This window comes from Dipodomys spectabilis, unplaced genomic scaffold (genome assembly GCF_019054845.1).
Source record: "Dipodomys spectabilis isolate Male_0828 unplaced genomic scaffold, ASM1905484v1 ptg000140l, whole genome shotgun sequence".
NCBI lineage: Eukaryota > Metazoa > Chordata > Mammalia > Rodentia > Heteromyidae > Dipodomys > Dipodomys spectabilis.
In genome coordinates, this window is record NW_024870817.1 from 29,393,332 (window position 1) to 29,412,047 (window position 18,716).

The following is an 18,716-nucleotide window of genomic DNA, read 5'->3' on the forward strand; positions in this document are numbered from 1 at the left end:
AGCATGCCAGTGTGAAACATTTAGAAATTTCAGGTGGTGAAGCCAAGCCTTGGGAAATAAAATGACAGAGCATGACATTTATACAGAGAAAAGTGGAAGAAGAGATAGCTGTAATTGGCGTGATGGATACGAACTTGTTTGGTTATTAAAGGTGATGTAAAGGCACAGCACAGGTTAGCCATGCAGCTCTGCTGGAGAGTGCAGAGTCCACAGTGTCTACTAAGTGAAAGTAGATGTGTGGGTAAGAGTCCCCATTGCCCCACAGGGAGTAAGTATTTTTTAGCAGTAGATCTTCAAAATGTTGTCATGTGCCTCTTATTAGGTAAGAAAATATAAAGTTAGCATGAATCTTGATGTATTTGCCTATAAACCCAACTAATATAACAACGCATGGTGTAAAACATACACAGTGGAAAAGGTTGTGACAATTAAACCTGATAGTAAAGTTTGTTAAGATACCTTTATGTTCTCTATAAAAAATGCAGTTTTCCTGAGGCATCTACTTGTCCCTCTATGATGTTGGTGACTGAGAAGTGAGTTAGAGCTCTGCTGTCTGGAGAAAGGGGCCTCCTGCAATAACCACTCTTCCATTTATTGTTTGTGTTGCAGATGCAGAAGCCATGGAGTTGAGTTGCAGCGAAGTGCCTCTTTATGTAAGTCCTGAAGCACTGGGCTGCAGGCCCAAGTGGCTCTTTCTTAACTGGGTGACTGGAGTGGGGGAGAAATGTTTTACTTGTTTTTTTTTTTTTTTTTTTTAAACAACACTCTGGTTCAAATGTTTGTCTGGAGTCTTTTAAAAAGCTCCTGTCTTCTAAGTCTGGGCGTTAATTATATTTTCCTGAGTAATTTTTTAACTGTATAATTTCTAGATACAGAATCACTCAGTTTAGTTCTGTGGTTGATTTTTGAACATATTTTCCAATAATACCTTGGATAATAGGCAAAAAATACATATGTTGGGGGTGGGGGTGGACCTTGGTGTTGGCCAAAAGCATGAAATAAATATCGGAAGATAAAAGTGCCAGAACCTGTACGGAGGAAATTACAGGTTGGGGAACAGGGACAAGCCATGAGTTTTCTAGTAACCATGTACCTCTGGGGTAAAGGGGGTGTTTGTTCCTGCTCCACCAGAGACGTCTCTCCATCCACACAATGGCAGAGAATCAAAGTTCCTTCTCCTTGGAAAGGAGCTGTGTTGGGAGGCTTTGAGCCAATGGTTTGGGTATATGTAGAACTGTGATTAGCACAAAATATCAGGGAATTAGAGACTACATTTAGTCAGAAGTCTTTACTGATGAAAATACATTCATCTACCTCCTACACATCTCTACTCAGCCAGCCTGCGCACCCACAGCTTTCCTTCCTTCCTCCCCACATTTCTTCTTTCCTTCCACAAGCACCATTCAGACCACTATTCTCTGGAGGAAGAAAGGCTAATAAAATAAATGGATTTAAGAATAAAAATTTAAAAAGCTGCCTCTGGGCTACCCACGGATCTATATTACTCTCTCTCCCTCTCTCTTAATTGTGATTTACAGCTTATAAAATGCACTGTAGGCCCAGTCATAATTAAAGATAAAAAAGACTAGCCCCAGGCTAAACTCTAAAATACTTCAAAGTTTTGCTATGTGTGTTTGTGCGTGTGTGTGTGTGTGTGTGTGTGTGTGTGTGTGTGTGTGTGTGTGTGTGTGCCTGCCTGTCTTTTCTATAGCTAAACTTGTTCCACACAGCTCTTCTTCCTCAAAACAGACAAATTGCCAGGTGCTGGTGGCTCACATCTGTAATCCTAGCTACTCAGGAGGCTGAGATCTGAGGATCACAGTTCAAAGCCAGCCCAGGCAGGAAAAGCCATGAAACTCTTACCTCCAACAAACCACCAGAAAACCAGAAGTGGCGCTGTGGCTAAAGGGGTAGAGTGCTAGCCTTGAGCCGAAGAGCTGAGGGACAGTGCTCAGGCCCAGAGTTCAAGCCCGTCACCTACCAAAAAAACCAACCAAACAACAACAGAAAAAACCCAGACAAATCCCCGAGTGTAATCAGGATACACAACACTGTCATATAGCTGGTGTAGCTGTTTTGTAAACAAACCTGTTAGATTAGGACTAGATCAGGGCTGGTACACATTGGCTAAGTAGACGAAATACTTAAGTAGGCCACAATATTTTATACAATATATTTTTCTATTTAGTAAAAAATCCTGATTAGAATAAAATGAAAAGTATAGAAAACTGTTAGGAAAGTATCATAATCTCACCCCATATAATTATTATATTAAGATGGGAATGTCTAGTTTAAGGTGTGAATTCTTTTTCTTATTTTATTTCTGAAACTGAGATGTAACATTGATTCATGACATGTAGGTTTGTGCCTGGGATTACATTGGCTTCCTATCAGGTTTAATTTATGTTCCTTGTTTATAATACCTGATTAATTGCTTCCAAAATGATTTCCCTGTGATTTGCTTGGCATTAAAAGGCCAAGTTGATGTGTGTATAGATAGGCGTGGAAAGAGCAACATGATACATTCTATGTATAAATTAATTTAGAAGAGCTCATTTGATAAATATAAAATTCTAAGTAATTTAACATTCTGTCATACTTGGCATTTTTCTTCATGGAATATAAAAAGGCATATTTTAATTGATGTTATCCTAAGTTAGATGAAATACATTAAATATATTCAACCTAACTTACTCATTTTATGTATGTGGGCTGTATCCTGCTGTCTTCCCTTAACATTTTATGTCAGAATCATTGCTAATTGGCTTAAGGCCACCTGGCCATTTGTCCTCATCCAGTTACAAGTCAGCAGGGGTAAGTTGTAATGAAAACTAGTCTTAAACCACATCCCACCAAATGAATTATTAGTGTTTTAGTGCAAATATGGAACTGCATTACAACTGGGCACTGATAGCTCACACCTATAATTCTAGCTACTCAGGAGACTAAGATCTGAGGATTAAGATTCAAAGCCCACCTGGGCAGCAAAGTCTATGAACTGAGGCCTGGATCTTTTTTTTTTAAATTTTTTTTTATTGTGAAAATACTGTACAGAGGGGTTACAATTACATGGGCAAGATAATGAGTACATTTCTTATCAAGCATTGTAGCCTCCTCCTTTGTTTCCCCTTCCCATCCCTTCCCATTCTCCCCCCACCCCCCACCGAATCCTTCCCCCCCCACCGAATCCTTCCCCCCCCCCACCAAAGTTGTAAAGTTCGTTTTCGACATGACAACTTGTACTTCTCATTGTTGCAATGGGTCCACCTGTATCCTTATTTAAACGACTTGTTTTTCCCCTTCCCCTCCACAAATTATACCGACATCAAATACAGTGAAAGCAGGGGTTATATTGTGGGGGAGGGACATACAAAGCAACAAAGAAATAATCTTATAAATGTGTTAGAAACAATCCCATGAAAGAAAAAAAAAAAAACATTTGAATACATATCTTAGGGTTAGGCCCTGGATCTTGTCTCTTAGTTTTTTCACTTAAGGCTGATTAGCACCATAGCTCCACTTCTGGTTTTTTGATGGTTAATTAGAAGTAAGACTCATAGATTTTCCTGCCCAGGCTGACTTTGAACTTTGATCCTCCAATTCCAGCTAGGAGTAGCTAGGATTATAGGCATGAGGCACGGTGCATGGCTGTATTTTTATTTATTTGCCTATAATCTCTTTTGACTGAATTCTTGTAATATTCTTACAGTTAAAATGCCCATTTGTTTCTATCTTTGGGTCACTACATAATTCCCTTTCTAGACAGTACAAATAACTTTATATCTAATCTATGGAGGCACTTTTTTTTTTAATGTCCACTATCTTGCTTGGATCCATGAAGAAAATTTTTAAAAAATTATTTTCTTTTGTGTCTTATATTATTTTCTCTGAAGAATAACTAATATACAAGGGCTAGACTGTTTTATCTTCTTGGGGCATGCAGGTTGAATTCGGGAGGCATGATTTTTATTTTTGTTTTCTATTTTGTTATGTCTGGTTGTGTCTACTTTTCCATTTTGTATTTGCCAACACAGTTTTTAGCTCCTATTGTTTTTAACTGATTTGCAGTGCTTTTCACATTGTTTTTTTAATGCTCACAATTTAATAATCTTTTATTTTTTCTTGTAAACATAAAGCAAAACTTAAATTATTTTTGTCTTTCCAGAAATCTATTTCAGAAGGAGATGTAGTTGCTGGTTCTGTCTCTTTTGCTCTAGATTTTCTTTTAAGTCTCATTTCTGTCTGCTAATCTTTAGGAAGGAGATTCTGGGATGCAGGGACGATTCTGAACACAGCCACAGACTCAATTTTTTTAATAGGCAGCAAAGCTCAGCAGCTCCCTGTGTTGCCATTGCAGGAAGGAAAACATAGACTATAATAAGATCAGAAGAGAAGCAGGGTTGGCTAGACTGGCAGCTGAGCGTTTATAATGTTGATTTGTAGAGCCTGGGATATGAACATTGCAAATCCAATTTGCAGCCTCTGGCAGCTTCCTGCCTCTGTGCTTGAAGTGCCCTGAAGGAGCAGCTCTATACAAGACTGAGCTGTTTGTTCCCCACAGAAAAAAATAGCAGAGGTTGAAGCTTAATTTTCACATTGTTTGGCCAACTGGCACTAGGAGGTGTATTTTAAGCTAGCAAAGATGTAGTTGAGAGGTTCTCCATCTTTATAGTGAAAGCCTGAAAAGGGTACATAAAAATCAGGGCAGGTGGTCTGAGCTGTTGATTTTCTGGCTTAAAACTGATGCACCACCTGAGTGCTGATGTGTATTGGAACACTACCTCAATCTCTATTTTGTTTGATTTGATGTTATTGCTTCCCTTCCCCTCTCCTATTACCCCCCCCCCCCTTTTACAACCCTCCCTTCCTATCCCTCTCTTTATAAAAAATGTTATTTTTATTATCTTGAAATTGTTGTACAAAGAGGTTACAATTCAATATGGCAATTTATGAGTACAGTGCATCTTTATCAATATCACCCCTTCCATGGTCTCCCTCATCCTTCCCAACCTCACTGATCTCAATTTTCTTTTTCTTTTGTTTTGTGTTATAGGGATTCGAACTCACAATTGCTTTAATTAAGTTTTGGATAGGTGTTTCCTTTCTCTTCTCTCTCTTCCTTTCTTTTTCTTTTCTTTCCTTATTTCCCTCCCTCCCTCCTTCCCTCCTTCCTCCTTCCCTCCCTCCCTCCTTCCTTCCTTCCTTCCCTCCTTCCTTTCTTCCTTTCTCTCTCTCCCTCTCCCTCCCTCTCTCTCTCCCCCTCCCTCTCTCCCTCCCTCCTTCTCTCCCCCTCTCTTTCCCTCTCTCCTAAACTGAAGTTGGACTGTGCTACTTATATTACTGTGCTCACAGGCACATTTAGTCATCTCTAGCTTATTTGTATTTGTTGAGGTGAGGTCTGATCCCTACCTTTAGTATAGCTGGTATTACAGATATGAACCACTGTACCCAGCCTTCTAATTGTATGTATGTTTGTTTTCTTTTTTCTGGTTCTGGGATTTGACCTGGGGTGCTGTCCCTGAGATTTTTGCACAAGGCTAACACTCTACTACTTGAGCCCCAGTTCCAGCTTTTTGGCAGTTACTTGGAGATAAAGAGTCTCATGGGCTTTCCTGCCGGGACTGGCTTTGAACTGCTAAGATCTCAGTTTCCTGAATAGCCAGGAAGCACTGGCACCTGGTTTAATTAATACAGTTTAAAAAATTTTTAATTTGTAAGTTGTTATTATAAAGGTGATAAAGGAGTTACAGTTACTTATATCAGGTAATGAGTAAATTTCTTTTTGGACAATGTCACCCCTTCCCTTGCTCTCTCCCAGTTTTACCCTCCTGTCCCACACACAAATTGTAAATCTTAAGTGTATGTTTTCAAAAGTTGATGTTTGTTCATTGCTTTTTACATTTCATTTTCTCTAAATTTTTATGAGTCAAAGAGTATTATAAAACACTATTTACGTACCTAAGAATTTTCTTTTTATATTTATATTTTGTGTATGAATAAAACATAAAAGCTCTTCATTGAGAAATTGTTGGTTTCAATGTTTTTCCCAATAAAAATTTTTAAAAATTTTTTTATATTGTAAAAATGCTGTGCAGAGGGATTATAGTTACATGAGCAAGGTAATTAGTACATTTCCTATTGAGCATTGTTGCCTCCTCCTTTGTTTTCCCCCTACCATCCCTTCCTTCCTACCTCCACAACTACCTTAAAATGGTTTTAAATGCCAATTCAAATGACCCTTGTTCATTATACAGAATATAATGATAGCAGCATTGTCTAGAATAAACTAAAGGTTAATTAAAACTCTACTTCTGAAAGAACTTCCATTGGTATTTTGGTCGGTTCCTTTCAATGATTTGTTTTTGCAAATGCACACAAGCATTTCTCCCCTTTTTGTTCTCCCAGCTATGTGGTTCTCAAGGGCATCAGCGTAGCCTGTGAACATTCCAGAAGTGTGCTTTGTTCTAGAAGTACATCTATAGTATCTCTATAGTGGGGTTCAGCAATTTGTTTGAAGGCCTTCAAGGATTGTGATGGGTGCTAAAGCTTGAGAATCATTGACTTATTACATTTTCTCAGTATTTATCTAATCATACAGACGAATACTGACAAAACTATGATAGAAGAGTTTAAAAAAATCTGGGATGTCTGCATATATGAAAATGTCACAATGAAATATTTAAAAGTAGCAAATAAGAGAAAAAAAGAGTTGGTGGTATGAGGGAGGTTAGCTACAGTACTAGACAGGGCTAATATGGAAATACAATGAAACCCCCAACATTATATGATTGATATGTGCTAATAAGAATGTGGAGAAAAATATGTGGTTTTCTGCATGTTTCCCAACTCAGCCACATTTTAGACCTCCTTCAAGACACCATGCATAGCTCTAATTTTATTCGTTTTTAATGAATGGGTCTGGATCAAACTACTTTCCTGTTGATCTTTGGTTCTTGGCAGCCACGAACAATTATTCCCAGATATCTGTGTCTGTAATGTCTTTGTAGACTGTTATACTCTCACTTCTATGGGGTGGATCACCAAGAGTGGAATTGCTAGAGGAGATGCATGCTTATTTGCCTATTTCACATTTTCAATGGATCACTTTGCAAATGAGATATAGCCATTCACATAGTGTCCAGCAAATTTTGCAAGTATTTAATGCCTAGGTTTCTGGACATCTTTAAATATAAACTGATAATTTTGGAATTAGTTTGGCAATGAATTTTCACTTTTCAAAGCATGATAATATGTTAAATTTTACATGTTGATCAAGTTTATAAATATTTTTTAAAAAGGCTTTGCTTTAATTTTCCTTCTCTTATTTTTCCTGTGGTAGCTTATTTCTGCTGTTTTTCAAATTCTGGCCAACATGAACAGCTACCTCATGGAGATTTTCTTTTTATAATATCTGAAGCAAGTTCCTGTTGGCCTTTGTGTGTGGATTCTTGCTCTTTTCTACCCCTATGGCACATTGCACAGAAGTGAATTGCAGCAGGGGATTGAGAGGTGTACAATCTTTCCTTTCTCTGGTAGTAGAGATTTTTGTTGCCAGTTGGATCTAAGTTGCTTCCTAGTTCCCTTCACATTTGTTAATATTATTTATTCTTTTATTCTAGTCCCAATAACCTGCTGTGTTTGGTCCCAAGAAAATCCACTGTGTCTTAACTGAAGGTGTAAAATTTGGTGTTGAAAGACTGGATCCCTACTTGCTTAGGTGACTGGGCTGTATCTTTCCCCAATCAACTTTTCCCATTTTCAGGGTCTTTATGTAGCTCCCTTGACTACCTGGCTGAACGTTCTTTCTGAGACCCATCCTTTTTCAGGCCCAAGGACGAGGTCCTGGGCTGACTGGTCAGACTCTTTGAGTTCTAGGATCATTTCCTAGCTGAAGGAAGCCGCTTCCTATTGAGGCGATAAACGACTGGGGGTGGGGAGGATGACTTTGTTTTGTGCCCACTGGGCAGACGTCTTCATCCGGACTCCCACAAGGATTACATGTGGTGTCTGGTTCCTGCTGAAGGAAATCCTGCCCTCCACATGCGTCCCTTCTCGTTTGTGACTCCGAGTCCCCAGCTGGGCTGCCTGTGATTGGTCTCTCTTGACCCTCACTTGGAATCTTTGTCTGTGGGACGCCTCCGAGACCTTTTGCCATGAGGACATTAAGTCTCCAGATGAGAGAGCAATTTACTTAATTTGACTGGTTTTGCACTGTGGATTTCCAAATACTGTATCAAAAGTCATAGAGTGATTTTTTTTTTTGTGGGGAGGGGCTTTGGAAAGTTTGTTATCTTTAACTTCTCCCAGAAGCCTGAGGTTTCCTCAGTTGACTGGTTGATGTGACTTCCCCAATTCCTGTCACCATGACTCTGAGGCACTCAGATGTACCATTTTGGCTTTTCCTTCTCTAAAGTCTCCCCTGACTGTCCAAACATGGAAATATCCCCACTACAACTACTACTACTATTACTTCTTGTACTACTACTACTACTACTACTACTACTTCTTATACTACTATTACTACTACTACGAAATTATCTTTTTTTTTTTTAATTTAATTTTAATTATTTGAGAACATACTGTACAGAGGGGTTACAATTACATGGGCAGGATAATGCATACATTTCTTACCAAGCATTGCAGCCTCCTCCTTTGTTTACCCTTGACCTCCCTTCCCAGCCTCCCCCCTCCCCCCCACCCAATCATACCCCCCCTCCCCCCCCCCACCGACATTGTAAAGCTGGTTTTGACATGACATTTTGTACTTCTCATTGTTGCAACAGGTCCACCTGAATCCTTAAACGACTTGTTTGTCCCCGTCTCCTCCACATGTTATACTGACATCAAATATAGTGAAAGCGGGGGTTACACTGTGGGGGAGGGACATACAAAGCAACAAAGAAATAATCTTATAAATGCGTTAGAAACACATGCATGAAAGAAACAAAAACATTACAATACATATTTGAGGGTTCGTTTTCCTAACATCACATTCTCTGACTTTTTCCGCTTGACTCATACCTATACTAGATATTGCAAATAAGGGAAACCATGGGACCTATGTTTCTTTGGGCCTGGCTTACTTCACTTAATATAATTTTTTCCAAGCCTTTCCATTTCCTAACAAATGGGGCAATGTCATTCTTTCTGATGGAGGCATAGAATTCCATTGTGTATATATACCACATCTTCTTGATCCATTCATCTACTGAGGGGCATCTGGGTTGGTTCCATATCTTAGCTATGGTAAATAATGCTGCAATAAACATAGTTGTGCTGGTAGCTTTAGTGTGGCCTTGTTTGTGATCATTTGGGTAAATGCCCAAAAGTGGTATTGCTGGGTCATTGGGGAGCTCTATGTGGAGTCTTTTGAGGAACCTCCATACTGCTTTCCAAAGTGGTTGAACAAGTTTACATTCCCACCAACAATGAAGTAAGGTTCCTTTCTGTCCACATCCCCTCCAGCATCTGTTGTTGATTTTTGCTGTTCTAACTGGAGTGAGGTGATATCTCAATGTTGTTTTGATTTGCATTTCTTTTATGGCTAGGGATGTTGAACATTTCTTCATGTGTCTATTGGCCATCCTTCTTTCTTCTTCAGAGAAGCTTCTCTTTAAGTCTTTCGCCCACTTACTTATTGGGCAGTTGTTTCTTTGAGGATTTGTTGTTGGGTGGTTTAATTTTTTGAGTTCCAAGTATATTTTAGATATGAGACCCTTGTCCGTTGTATGGCTAGTAAAGATCTTCTCCCAGTCCGTGGGCTTTCTATTGATCTTGCTAGCTATGTCATTTGCCCTGCAGAAGCTCTGCAACCTTATACAATCCCATTTGTCCAACCTTTCTTTGATTTGTTGTGTTTCCGGGTCTCTATACGAAATTATCTTTAAGTAGTTGTACATAGGAGATGATATTCAACAAAGCAGTTTATGAATATAATGCATCTTGGTTAATGTTACCCTGGCCCCACTTCTTGAAGCGCCATACTTTTCTCATTTTGTCCTGATAGAGGATACTGCTGGTAACCAAGTTCAGGAAAATCCAAACCTTTTAATGATTATATGTTAACATAAGCCTGTGTTCAGTGATTGATTATCATTTGGCCCAGCAATCTCTTCAGCTCAGTTTAATAGAGATTTCGTTAGCTCAGGGCTCAGGATGTCTGGGCAAGATGATGTCTTTAAAAATTATATGCCAGTACAACCAATTCTAGCTTAGAGGGTAGAATCCTGAGATGCTTTGGCCTGAAATCAACTTCTGGATCATCTGTTCACTCTTGCAAACTTGTTTTAAGCAGGTTATATTAAGATTACCTGTGTCTTGAATTAAACACAGTGACATGAACATCTCACCTAATTACTACCTGTTGGGCATCTCTGCCAATATTGTTAAAGCTGTGCTTGCTGAGGTGGCTCTCTTTGGTGGCTCTTGCTTTCTATTGACTTAAGTCGACCTTTTCCTACCCTCTCAGCTTGACCTTGCTTTTATCTCTTTGCTTGTTTGCCTTTGGAGGGTGCAAAGAAATTCCAAGGCAGCATGTTCCAGCCAGAGAAGAGAGAACCAGAGTGACTATTTTCTTCTGCTTGGCCAAAAACCACAGATATCAATTTCTGTATTGACTCGAGCTCCCTAACTATTGCAAGCGATACCTTGATAGGAGCAGAGGGGAAAAAATCTCTTCATAGACTCTAGCAAAAGCTGTGATATAGGAACTTCCTATAATTCCTCCACTAGCTGCATCACTGTGCACATTCCAAATGAAACAGTCCCCTTCTCAGCACTGTGGCACTCTCTCCTCTGATCATCACTGACATGACAGGATCCTTGGAAAAGGCCCAAGGTAGAATATATAGTCACAGGAAACAACAGGAAGAACTAGCTCCAACCCCATTTTTTATTTTTTGGTCAGTTGTGGGGCCTGAACTCTGGGCCTGGGCGCTGTCCCTCAGCTCTTCAGCTCAAGGCTAGCACTCTACCACTTGAGCCACAGCACCACTTCCGGCTTTTTTCTGCTTATGTGGTGCTGAGAATGGAACCCTCGACCTCATGCATGCAAGGCAAGCATCTACCACTGAGCCAACTTCCCAGCCCCATCCAACTCCATTTTTGAAGGAATTTCTTTGTGGGTATTTAGCCTGGTAGGAACACTTCTTAAAGTTTGATAGTGCCATCCTTAACTATATTTCAGTGACAGCCATACAATTTGGGGTAATGTACAGCCTTAGATTTTTCATAAGAACATAAAGCCATTGACATTTTTGTTTTTTTTTTTTTAAATTTTTAACCATGTATTACCATCTAAGCAAGGGCTTTAGGCCTGATAGATATGGGTTATTCTCTGGGAGAACTCTCAAGAGAAGAAATAAGAAGTGATTGAGTTAGAATGTTTTATTTACATAGTAGAGGAAGCTAGCTCTTCTAAAGGTGTGATAACTATACTACCTCATCAACAACCCTACTGAGGGCATGTGTGATTTGAAAAGTTGTCTCAGCTCACCTTGTAATCCTCCTCATTACTTGGTACAGTGTGGCTTTGGCCTGTAATTTTATTGAAACTGATCTTATAAAGATCATTCATTTTTTAAAATTTCTTTAATCTATGGTGAATTTATGAGTGGAGGAAAAGGTCCCAGGCTCCCACTTTTCCACAGTCCATTTGGGAGTAGGGAGAGAATGGAGAGGCAAACAAAATACAGTGAGAATTGCAGATAGTGGTATGTGTTAAGGCCAAACAACTCTGCTCTATTGTATAGCATTGCTATCTTTAGATTGCTATGCATATGCCATTAGATAGAGAGATCCAGGATCCCCTGGAAAGGGATTAGAATGGACCTCACATATTTGAGGGGCAGGAAAAGACCTGTGTGGCCAGTGCTTTGTGAGAGTGAGTAGAGGCAACCGGTCAGAGGTGGGCAGACCAGGGCATGATTGGCTGGAGTTGTTTAAGTAATGTATGAAATGAGTGGGGTGGGGCTCTGCAGGGGAGTTTTTGATCTGATTTACAGGGAAAAATGCCTCATTTGGGACCAGGTGCCCTGCTGGCTGCCCTATCTATATCTTTTCCCCAGGCTCTTTCTTGTCTCCCGCTAGTCCAGCTCACCTGTCCTCCTTATTCTCAGCACAGCTGCTCCCTGAGGATGCCTGTGTGTGGCCCTGACTTCCACACAGGCTGCCTCTTCTCTTTGTAGCAGTTCTGTTTGTCATTACCACTCAGTTATCCAGCCTTGACTTTGAATCCAGTTTGACTACAGCAAACCCTGATCAATGTCACCCCTTCCATCATTCTACCTCTATTTCTGCCAACCTAACCCGATAAAATTATTTTGTATCTTGAGAGCATTGTTAATAAAACTGGTGAGCATGTGATAAATACACTAAATGGTAGACTTGAGTTCAGATTTTCATAGAGGAGATTTTTTTGAAGTTGGAGTACTTTGTGTGTTCTTGAATTTGAAAATACATTTATACATAGATAGTAGAGGTTAAATAACTTCTAAAACAGGTGATATTGTGTCAGAAAGCTCTGAGTGAATTCAAGAAGCATTCCTCCAGGAGAAACGGGAAAGAAAATGGGTCAAACTATGGTGGTTTTAAGTTGACTCATAACAAGATGTCAGTGAAATATCTTTTCGCAGATGACTAGAATTGGAAAATAGTCATTAAATTACCACCATCCCTTTATTAAAGAATGGGGAGGGCTGCAGCTTCATTTTTAGAACCGTTTGTTGTTGATAAATAATGATCAGTATCTTTGAATTCCATTAAGTAGTAGATAAAGTATGGTGCATTTAAAAAAGCTCCTCCTCTGTCATTCATAAGCACTCACATTTAGAGACTGTTACATGCATGGGAGTCACACACATAATCTTTTGAGATTGGCTTTTTCTTTTCCATTTGGCATAATTCCCTTAAGTTCTAGCCAATTTATTTTATTTTTTTATTTTTGTCAGTTGTGGGCTTGAACTCTGGGCCTGGGCACTGTCTCTCGGCTCTTCAGCTCAAGGTGAGTGCTCTACCCCTTGAGCCATGGTGCAACTTTCGGTTTTCTGGTGATTAATTAGAGGTAAAAGTCTCACAGACTTTCCTGCCCTGGGCTGGCTTTGAACTGTGATCCTCAGATCTTAGCCTCCTGAGTAGCTAAGATTACAGGCATGAGCCACTAGCAGCTGGTGGCGCCAGTTTATTTTTTTAATGTGTCAATGTTTCAATTTTTCTTTTTGGTCAGTTGTGGGCCTGAACTCTGGGCCTAGGCAATGTCCCTCAGCTCTTCAGCTCAAGGCTAGCGCCCTACCACTTGAGCCACAGTGTCACTTCTGGCTTTTTTTTTCTGCTTATGTGGTGCTGGGGAATGGAACCCAGGGCCTCATGCATGTAAGGTAAGCACTCTACCACTGAGCCACCTCCTAGTCCCTGCTTCATTTTTTTGTTGTTGTTGAAGAGTAGTTTTACATGATATGAGTGGAGGACATTAGTTTGCTTCCAAGTTTTGGTTATTGTAAGTAAAGCTGCTATCGTTAGTTATATAAAAGTTTTCGTTTGAACATACTTTTCATTTTTGTGATGTAAATGTCTAGGAGTGTGTTTTCAGGAGTTTGTATCAGTATATATTTAGTTTGTAAAGAAACTATCAAGTGGGGCTGGGAAGGTGGCTTAGTGGTAGAGTACTTGCCTTGCATGCATGAGGCCCTGGGTTCAATTCCTCAGCACCACATAAGCAAAAAGATAAAAGCCGGAAGTGGTGCTGTGGCTCAAGTGGTAGAGTGCTAGCCTTGAGCTGAAGAGCTGAAGGATAGTGCCCAGGCCCAGAGTTCAGGCCCCACGACCAGACCCCCCCGCCCCCCCCCCAAAAAAAACTATCAAGCTATGCCATTTTACATTACTGCCACCAGTGTGTTGTGTATCTATCTATCTATCTATCTATCTATCTAGATATAGACATAGATAGATAGATATAGATATATGAGCAATGCAATTTCTTTACATTCATCGGAACACTTCATATTGTTACTCCTTTTTTAAAGTTGTAGCTCATTCTATTCTCTGTCTATTTTTCCATTTTGTGTTCTGATAAGGGATATATACCACAAAATGATTATTTCAGCCACTTTAAAGTAGATAGTGTTAAGTACACTCACCCTGTTGTGAAGCCATCCCTATAATTCATCTGTAGGACCTTTAGGCACTTGCCGCCATTGCTTTATCTCTTGCAGCCTTGGAGTCTAAACTCTACTCTAAACATGTTAGTGTTACAGCTATCTGTTTGAGTCCTTGCTTTCAAATATTTAGGAATTCAGCTAGAAACAATTGCTGGGATCGTATAGTGATTCTATGTGTAACTTTTTAAGAGCTGCCAAACTGCTTTCCACAGCAGTGGTACCATGTGAGTTCCACCAGCAACGTCCATGAGATCTATCTTCTCTTTCTCCTCACCAACACTTACTTGTTTTTGTTCTTTTTTGGATAAAAGCCAACCTAATGGGTATGAAGTGTCCTAATACAGATTTTGATAAAGATGTAAACTGATTATGTAGCCATACTAGCATAGGCATTTTGAATGAGGTTCCTTCAAATCATTTAAATTACAGCTAGCTTTCACCCTATCTCAGGGTGAGATTATAATTAATGATGTGTCACTATGAAATTATAGGCCTTCTTAGTATTCAAATATCTTTGGATCCTGATTTGAAATATGACATCTATATGGTGAGTTTAAAGATTCCTTTAAACCTGTTCAGGTTGAAAAGTGAATTCAGATATAAATATAAATATATATCTATATGACCCCAACTGGAAAACTGTTGTTCAGAAGGGGGAGTTAGAGTGGTGATCACTATGTATTTCATGGTTACTCTGTGGCCAAATTACTTGAATGGTGCTTAAGAGAAAATCAAATTCCATTGTGTCTTACAAATAAAATTCAGAGGTTTATTTCTAGAATTTAGGATTTGTGGATCCTAAGATTCCTCAGAGAGGAATCTTAGATTTGTAAGAAGTAAAGGTTGCCCAGACAACCTTTCTAGATGCAAAACTCTAGTAGAATCAGAAAGCCCAGATGTGAGGTAACTGGAGAAGTGGAGGGAGATGATTTTTGTACGTGAGCCAAACTTAGAAACCATCAGGGGAAACTTAAAATATAATTAGGGATGACAATTAATTTCAGTTCCCAAGAGAGAGCCAGCAACCACACCAGGTTATTAAGAATGGGTCATTTCTAAGAGTTTTGGCCAGGACATCTCTCACATGGCTGCCCTTTGTGTCCCCAAGAGACCAACAGTTCATCTTGTCATGCAGCTACTCATTGCCTTCATTTGAGTTTTGTGATTGGTCAGCAGGTTTGGTGACCAGTATAGGATGATCATATTGAAGCTGAAGTTCTGGAATATCCCACACTTTCTGGCCGCATGAGCAGCACAGTGTCTTAGCTTTACATACTGTTGTTTGTCAATATTTGACAAGGTAGAGGGAACAGGAAGTTCACATATATAATTTAGGGAGAGTAGACAGAAAACATTTGTGGTTATGCTGAAGGACTTCACATTTTGGGAACTCAGCTTTTAGACGTTTCAGAACTATGATACTTCTATTCATGGCCCATGTGATCTTTTCTGTAGGTTGAAGTTAATTCTGTGAATTGTTCTGTCTTCATAAATCATTTAAAACAGAAATAGAGGGAAAGGAATGGAAATCAGCGGGCTGAAGAAATTCCTTCATACCTATATTCATTGAGGCACTATTTACCATAGCCAGGATGCAGAAAATGTGGTATATGCAATATGTTATATGGCCAGGAAGTTCTATCATTTGTGACTATATGAATGAAACCAGAGTACATTTGGCTAAGTAAAATATTCCAAACACACAGAGAGCAATGCTAATACGATCTCACTTGTGTGTGAGTGAGAAAAGGAAACTTGGAATGGGAACTGAAATGGGGACAAAGTTTCTGTTAGGTGGGGAGTATAAGTTCATCCTAGTGTTCTGTTGGATAGCAAGTAATAATAATGTATTTACAGTTCAAAATTGCTAAAGGAGAAGATTTTAAATGCTGTCACCAAAAGAAAATGATAAATAGTAGAAGCAATGGGTATTTGTTCACTAGCCTGATAGAAACATCCTACAATATTTTTATGTTTCAAAACTATCACACTCTGCCCAATAAATACATATAAGTATTGTTGTTAATTAAACCAACACATAAAAATAAATAAAACAGGGGTGGAGGATCTTTCCTTTATTGAAAGCCGCTGACACATTCAGACAGACAGAAGCAACCATTGAGTCATAGGCTTAAGAAACCTTTAAAGTTACTAACTCTGCTGCCTTCTCTGACCTTGAACTACACACCCTCTTCTTATGCTCTGGTTCTGTTGACACCCTTCTTTGCTCCACCAAGACTCCTACCTTTTTTGTTGATCCTTATCATCTTCACAGTCTGCCGGAATGTATCTTTCCAGTTTTTGTTTTACTGTATGACATTTGGTATGTACTACAAGAAATACCTGGTGTATAAACAGCACTTGATCAGTATTTATTGACTAGATGAATCATAAATATTGCAAGTAGAATTACTCTTCCATGCTTTTATTTCCCCCGCATGTTAAAACTAGCTAATGGCCATATCCTAGCTAGGTTAACTCATTTCTCTGAGTCTTGAGTGTGCAAATACCTGGATGAAGACCCAGCCATTTGGTTTTATGAGTCAGTTTTAGGAGATGGGATAGAGAAGTAGGGAGCAGGGAAACCTTTTAGGGAGACTTCTTTGAGAGTTTTGCTTATAGAGTAGGGGACATCTGATCTCTTTCCATAGTTAACAGGGATTTCTGACACCCTAGGTGTCAGAAATTTGGTGTCAGCTCTTTGGAGGATGAGTTTTTATACATTATGTTGTTATAGATGCTGACTTCCAATGATAGGAATGACCTTGGCAGTGAATGAAGGGGCTTAGTTCTTATTCGATAGGTACAAATCAGTGACTGTCTGGTCACTATCTGCTCATGGCTACATTTCAGGAGTATGGGTAAATCACATAATTCTGAGACTGCTTTTACTATGTTGGTTAATGTAGCTTAACTCAGAAGCAATAAACTGTGGGCAGAAGCCATCCAAGCTTTAAATGGAGCCAGGCCAGGGAAGGGTATGAGCATTTCCACACCCTAGCTCTGAATATCTTTAGCAAAACTCCTTGACCAGAGGGATAGAAGTAGTCCAAGGGGTAAATAGATGCAGTGAAGTTTGCTATCTTTAGCTTCTGAGGTAAACAGTTCAAATGAAGGATATTCAAAAAGAAAGTAACAAAACAATATTGATAACAAATGTGATTTCTGTTTCTGAGGAATATGTCCCATGGAGAAACACACAACATTTACAAGATTTCAGTTTATCTAGTACAGTTACATTATTTTCTCACTTGAATGTGAGCTTTGAGAGGGCAGAGGCTTGGTGACATTTCCTGTGCCTGAGTCCCAGGACTGATGGCTCAGAAATATTTGTTGATAGAAAGAATGAAGATTACATGAAGGATGATACACAAGCACTAACTTTTCAGGAAAGCTTACGTCAAATGAGAAGATGGGAAAAGTGATCCAAGTGCATGTCCTATTTTTTAGTAATCTGCAATTACTTTGTAGATATTGGGGGCATGGCTCAAATGGTAGAGCACCTGCCTACTAAGTATAAGGCCTTGAGTTCAATTTCAGTACCATGATAGGGGACAATGATAAGCCTTCTTCTGGGATCAGCAGAATTGTCCCCGTTCTATCTGATTTATGTAGAGCCTGGAGGACTTAGGAATTAGGATTCTGTACTGGTCACTTGAAACCCGCAGTCTGGTCTCTCTGTTGAGCTAGGTCCTTTCCTAGGACTGTGTGGTTGCTCACCTTGTCATGGTGAAACCTTACACAAGCACCTGGCCACAGGTCAGCCTCAAAGACATATTCCTTCTTGGTCTGGCCCATCTTAGCTGGTCTTATTTTGTGACCAGAGGCAAGTTTACAAGTCTGGGGTATATGGAGAGTGATTTCATGTTATGCTTGTAGCAATGGTGTCAGTATATAAAGTGTGGAAGGAAATAGTAGCAGGCGGCTATGGGTTGGCTGCCCAGAATTTGGTGGGGATAGTCATTCTGCTTCTATCTAGGAAATAGCATTGCCAGTCAGACCTGAAACAGGAGGAGGTCTTGACAGTACACTGGTTGGGGAGTTCCAAACAACAGACCTACAAATGATTGCTTAGAACTAAGTTGGAGCAGAAATTAGGCAGTTCCCTGATATGAAAAACTTACGTATTCTTCAATAGAGCCATATGTTCAGTTGGATTTAACCATCCATGACTAGTATGCTAGGGAAGCTTACAAATTTCCACTAATTTTTTAATTTGTAAAACCCAAACAAATACAGAATTTTTATTCTCTCTAGAATGAAAAGGTATGGATAGCTCTGAAAACAGAAGTTGCTGAGTAACTCTGTACTAGTTGGCATAACTGACAGCCTGCCTCCAGTCTAGCACCAGCATCTACTATTTACTTACTACTTTCTCTGACATTGAGAAACCTGGCTTTTAATATCTACAATATATTTACTTATTTTTCAGGCCTTTAAACCTCTAATGTAGTTGTATAATGCCGTTAACCTGAATCCCTGTGGGACCATAGAGTTGTCCATTGAAGTACAGAGTTTACATATGTTTCCTTTTGTCTTCTAGTCAAAACACTTCAACCTTAC

The 18,716-nt window shown here is 39.4% G+C and overlaps 1 protein-coding gene across 1 annotated transcript in view; it reads left to right on the forward strand.

Annotated features, from left to right (window-relative positions):
* The first annotated feature begins 609 nt into the window (after positions 1-609).
* The window catches only part of Arhgef28 (Rho guanine nucleotide exchange factor 28), a 222,749-nt gene continuing 204,642 nt past the window's right edge, over positions 610-18,716 (forward strand). Inside the window, exon 1 of the mRNA XM_042690839.1 lies at positions 610-653. Coding sequence (XP_042546773.1) covers positions 621-653 — 33 coding nt within the window. The 5' untranslated portion in view covers positions 610-620. The remainder of the gene's footprint in view (positions 654-18,716) is intronic.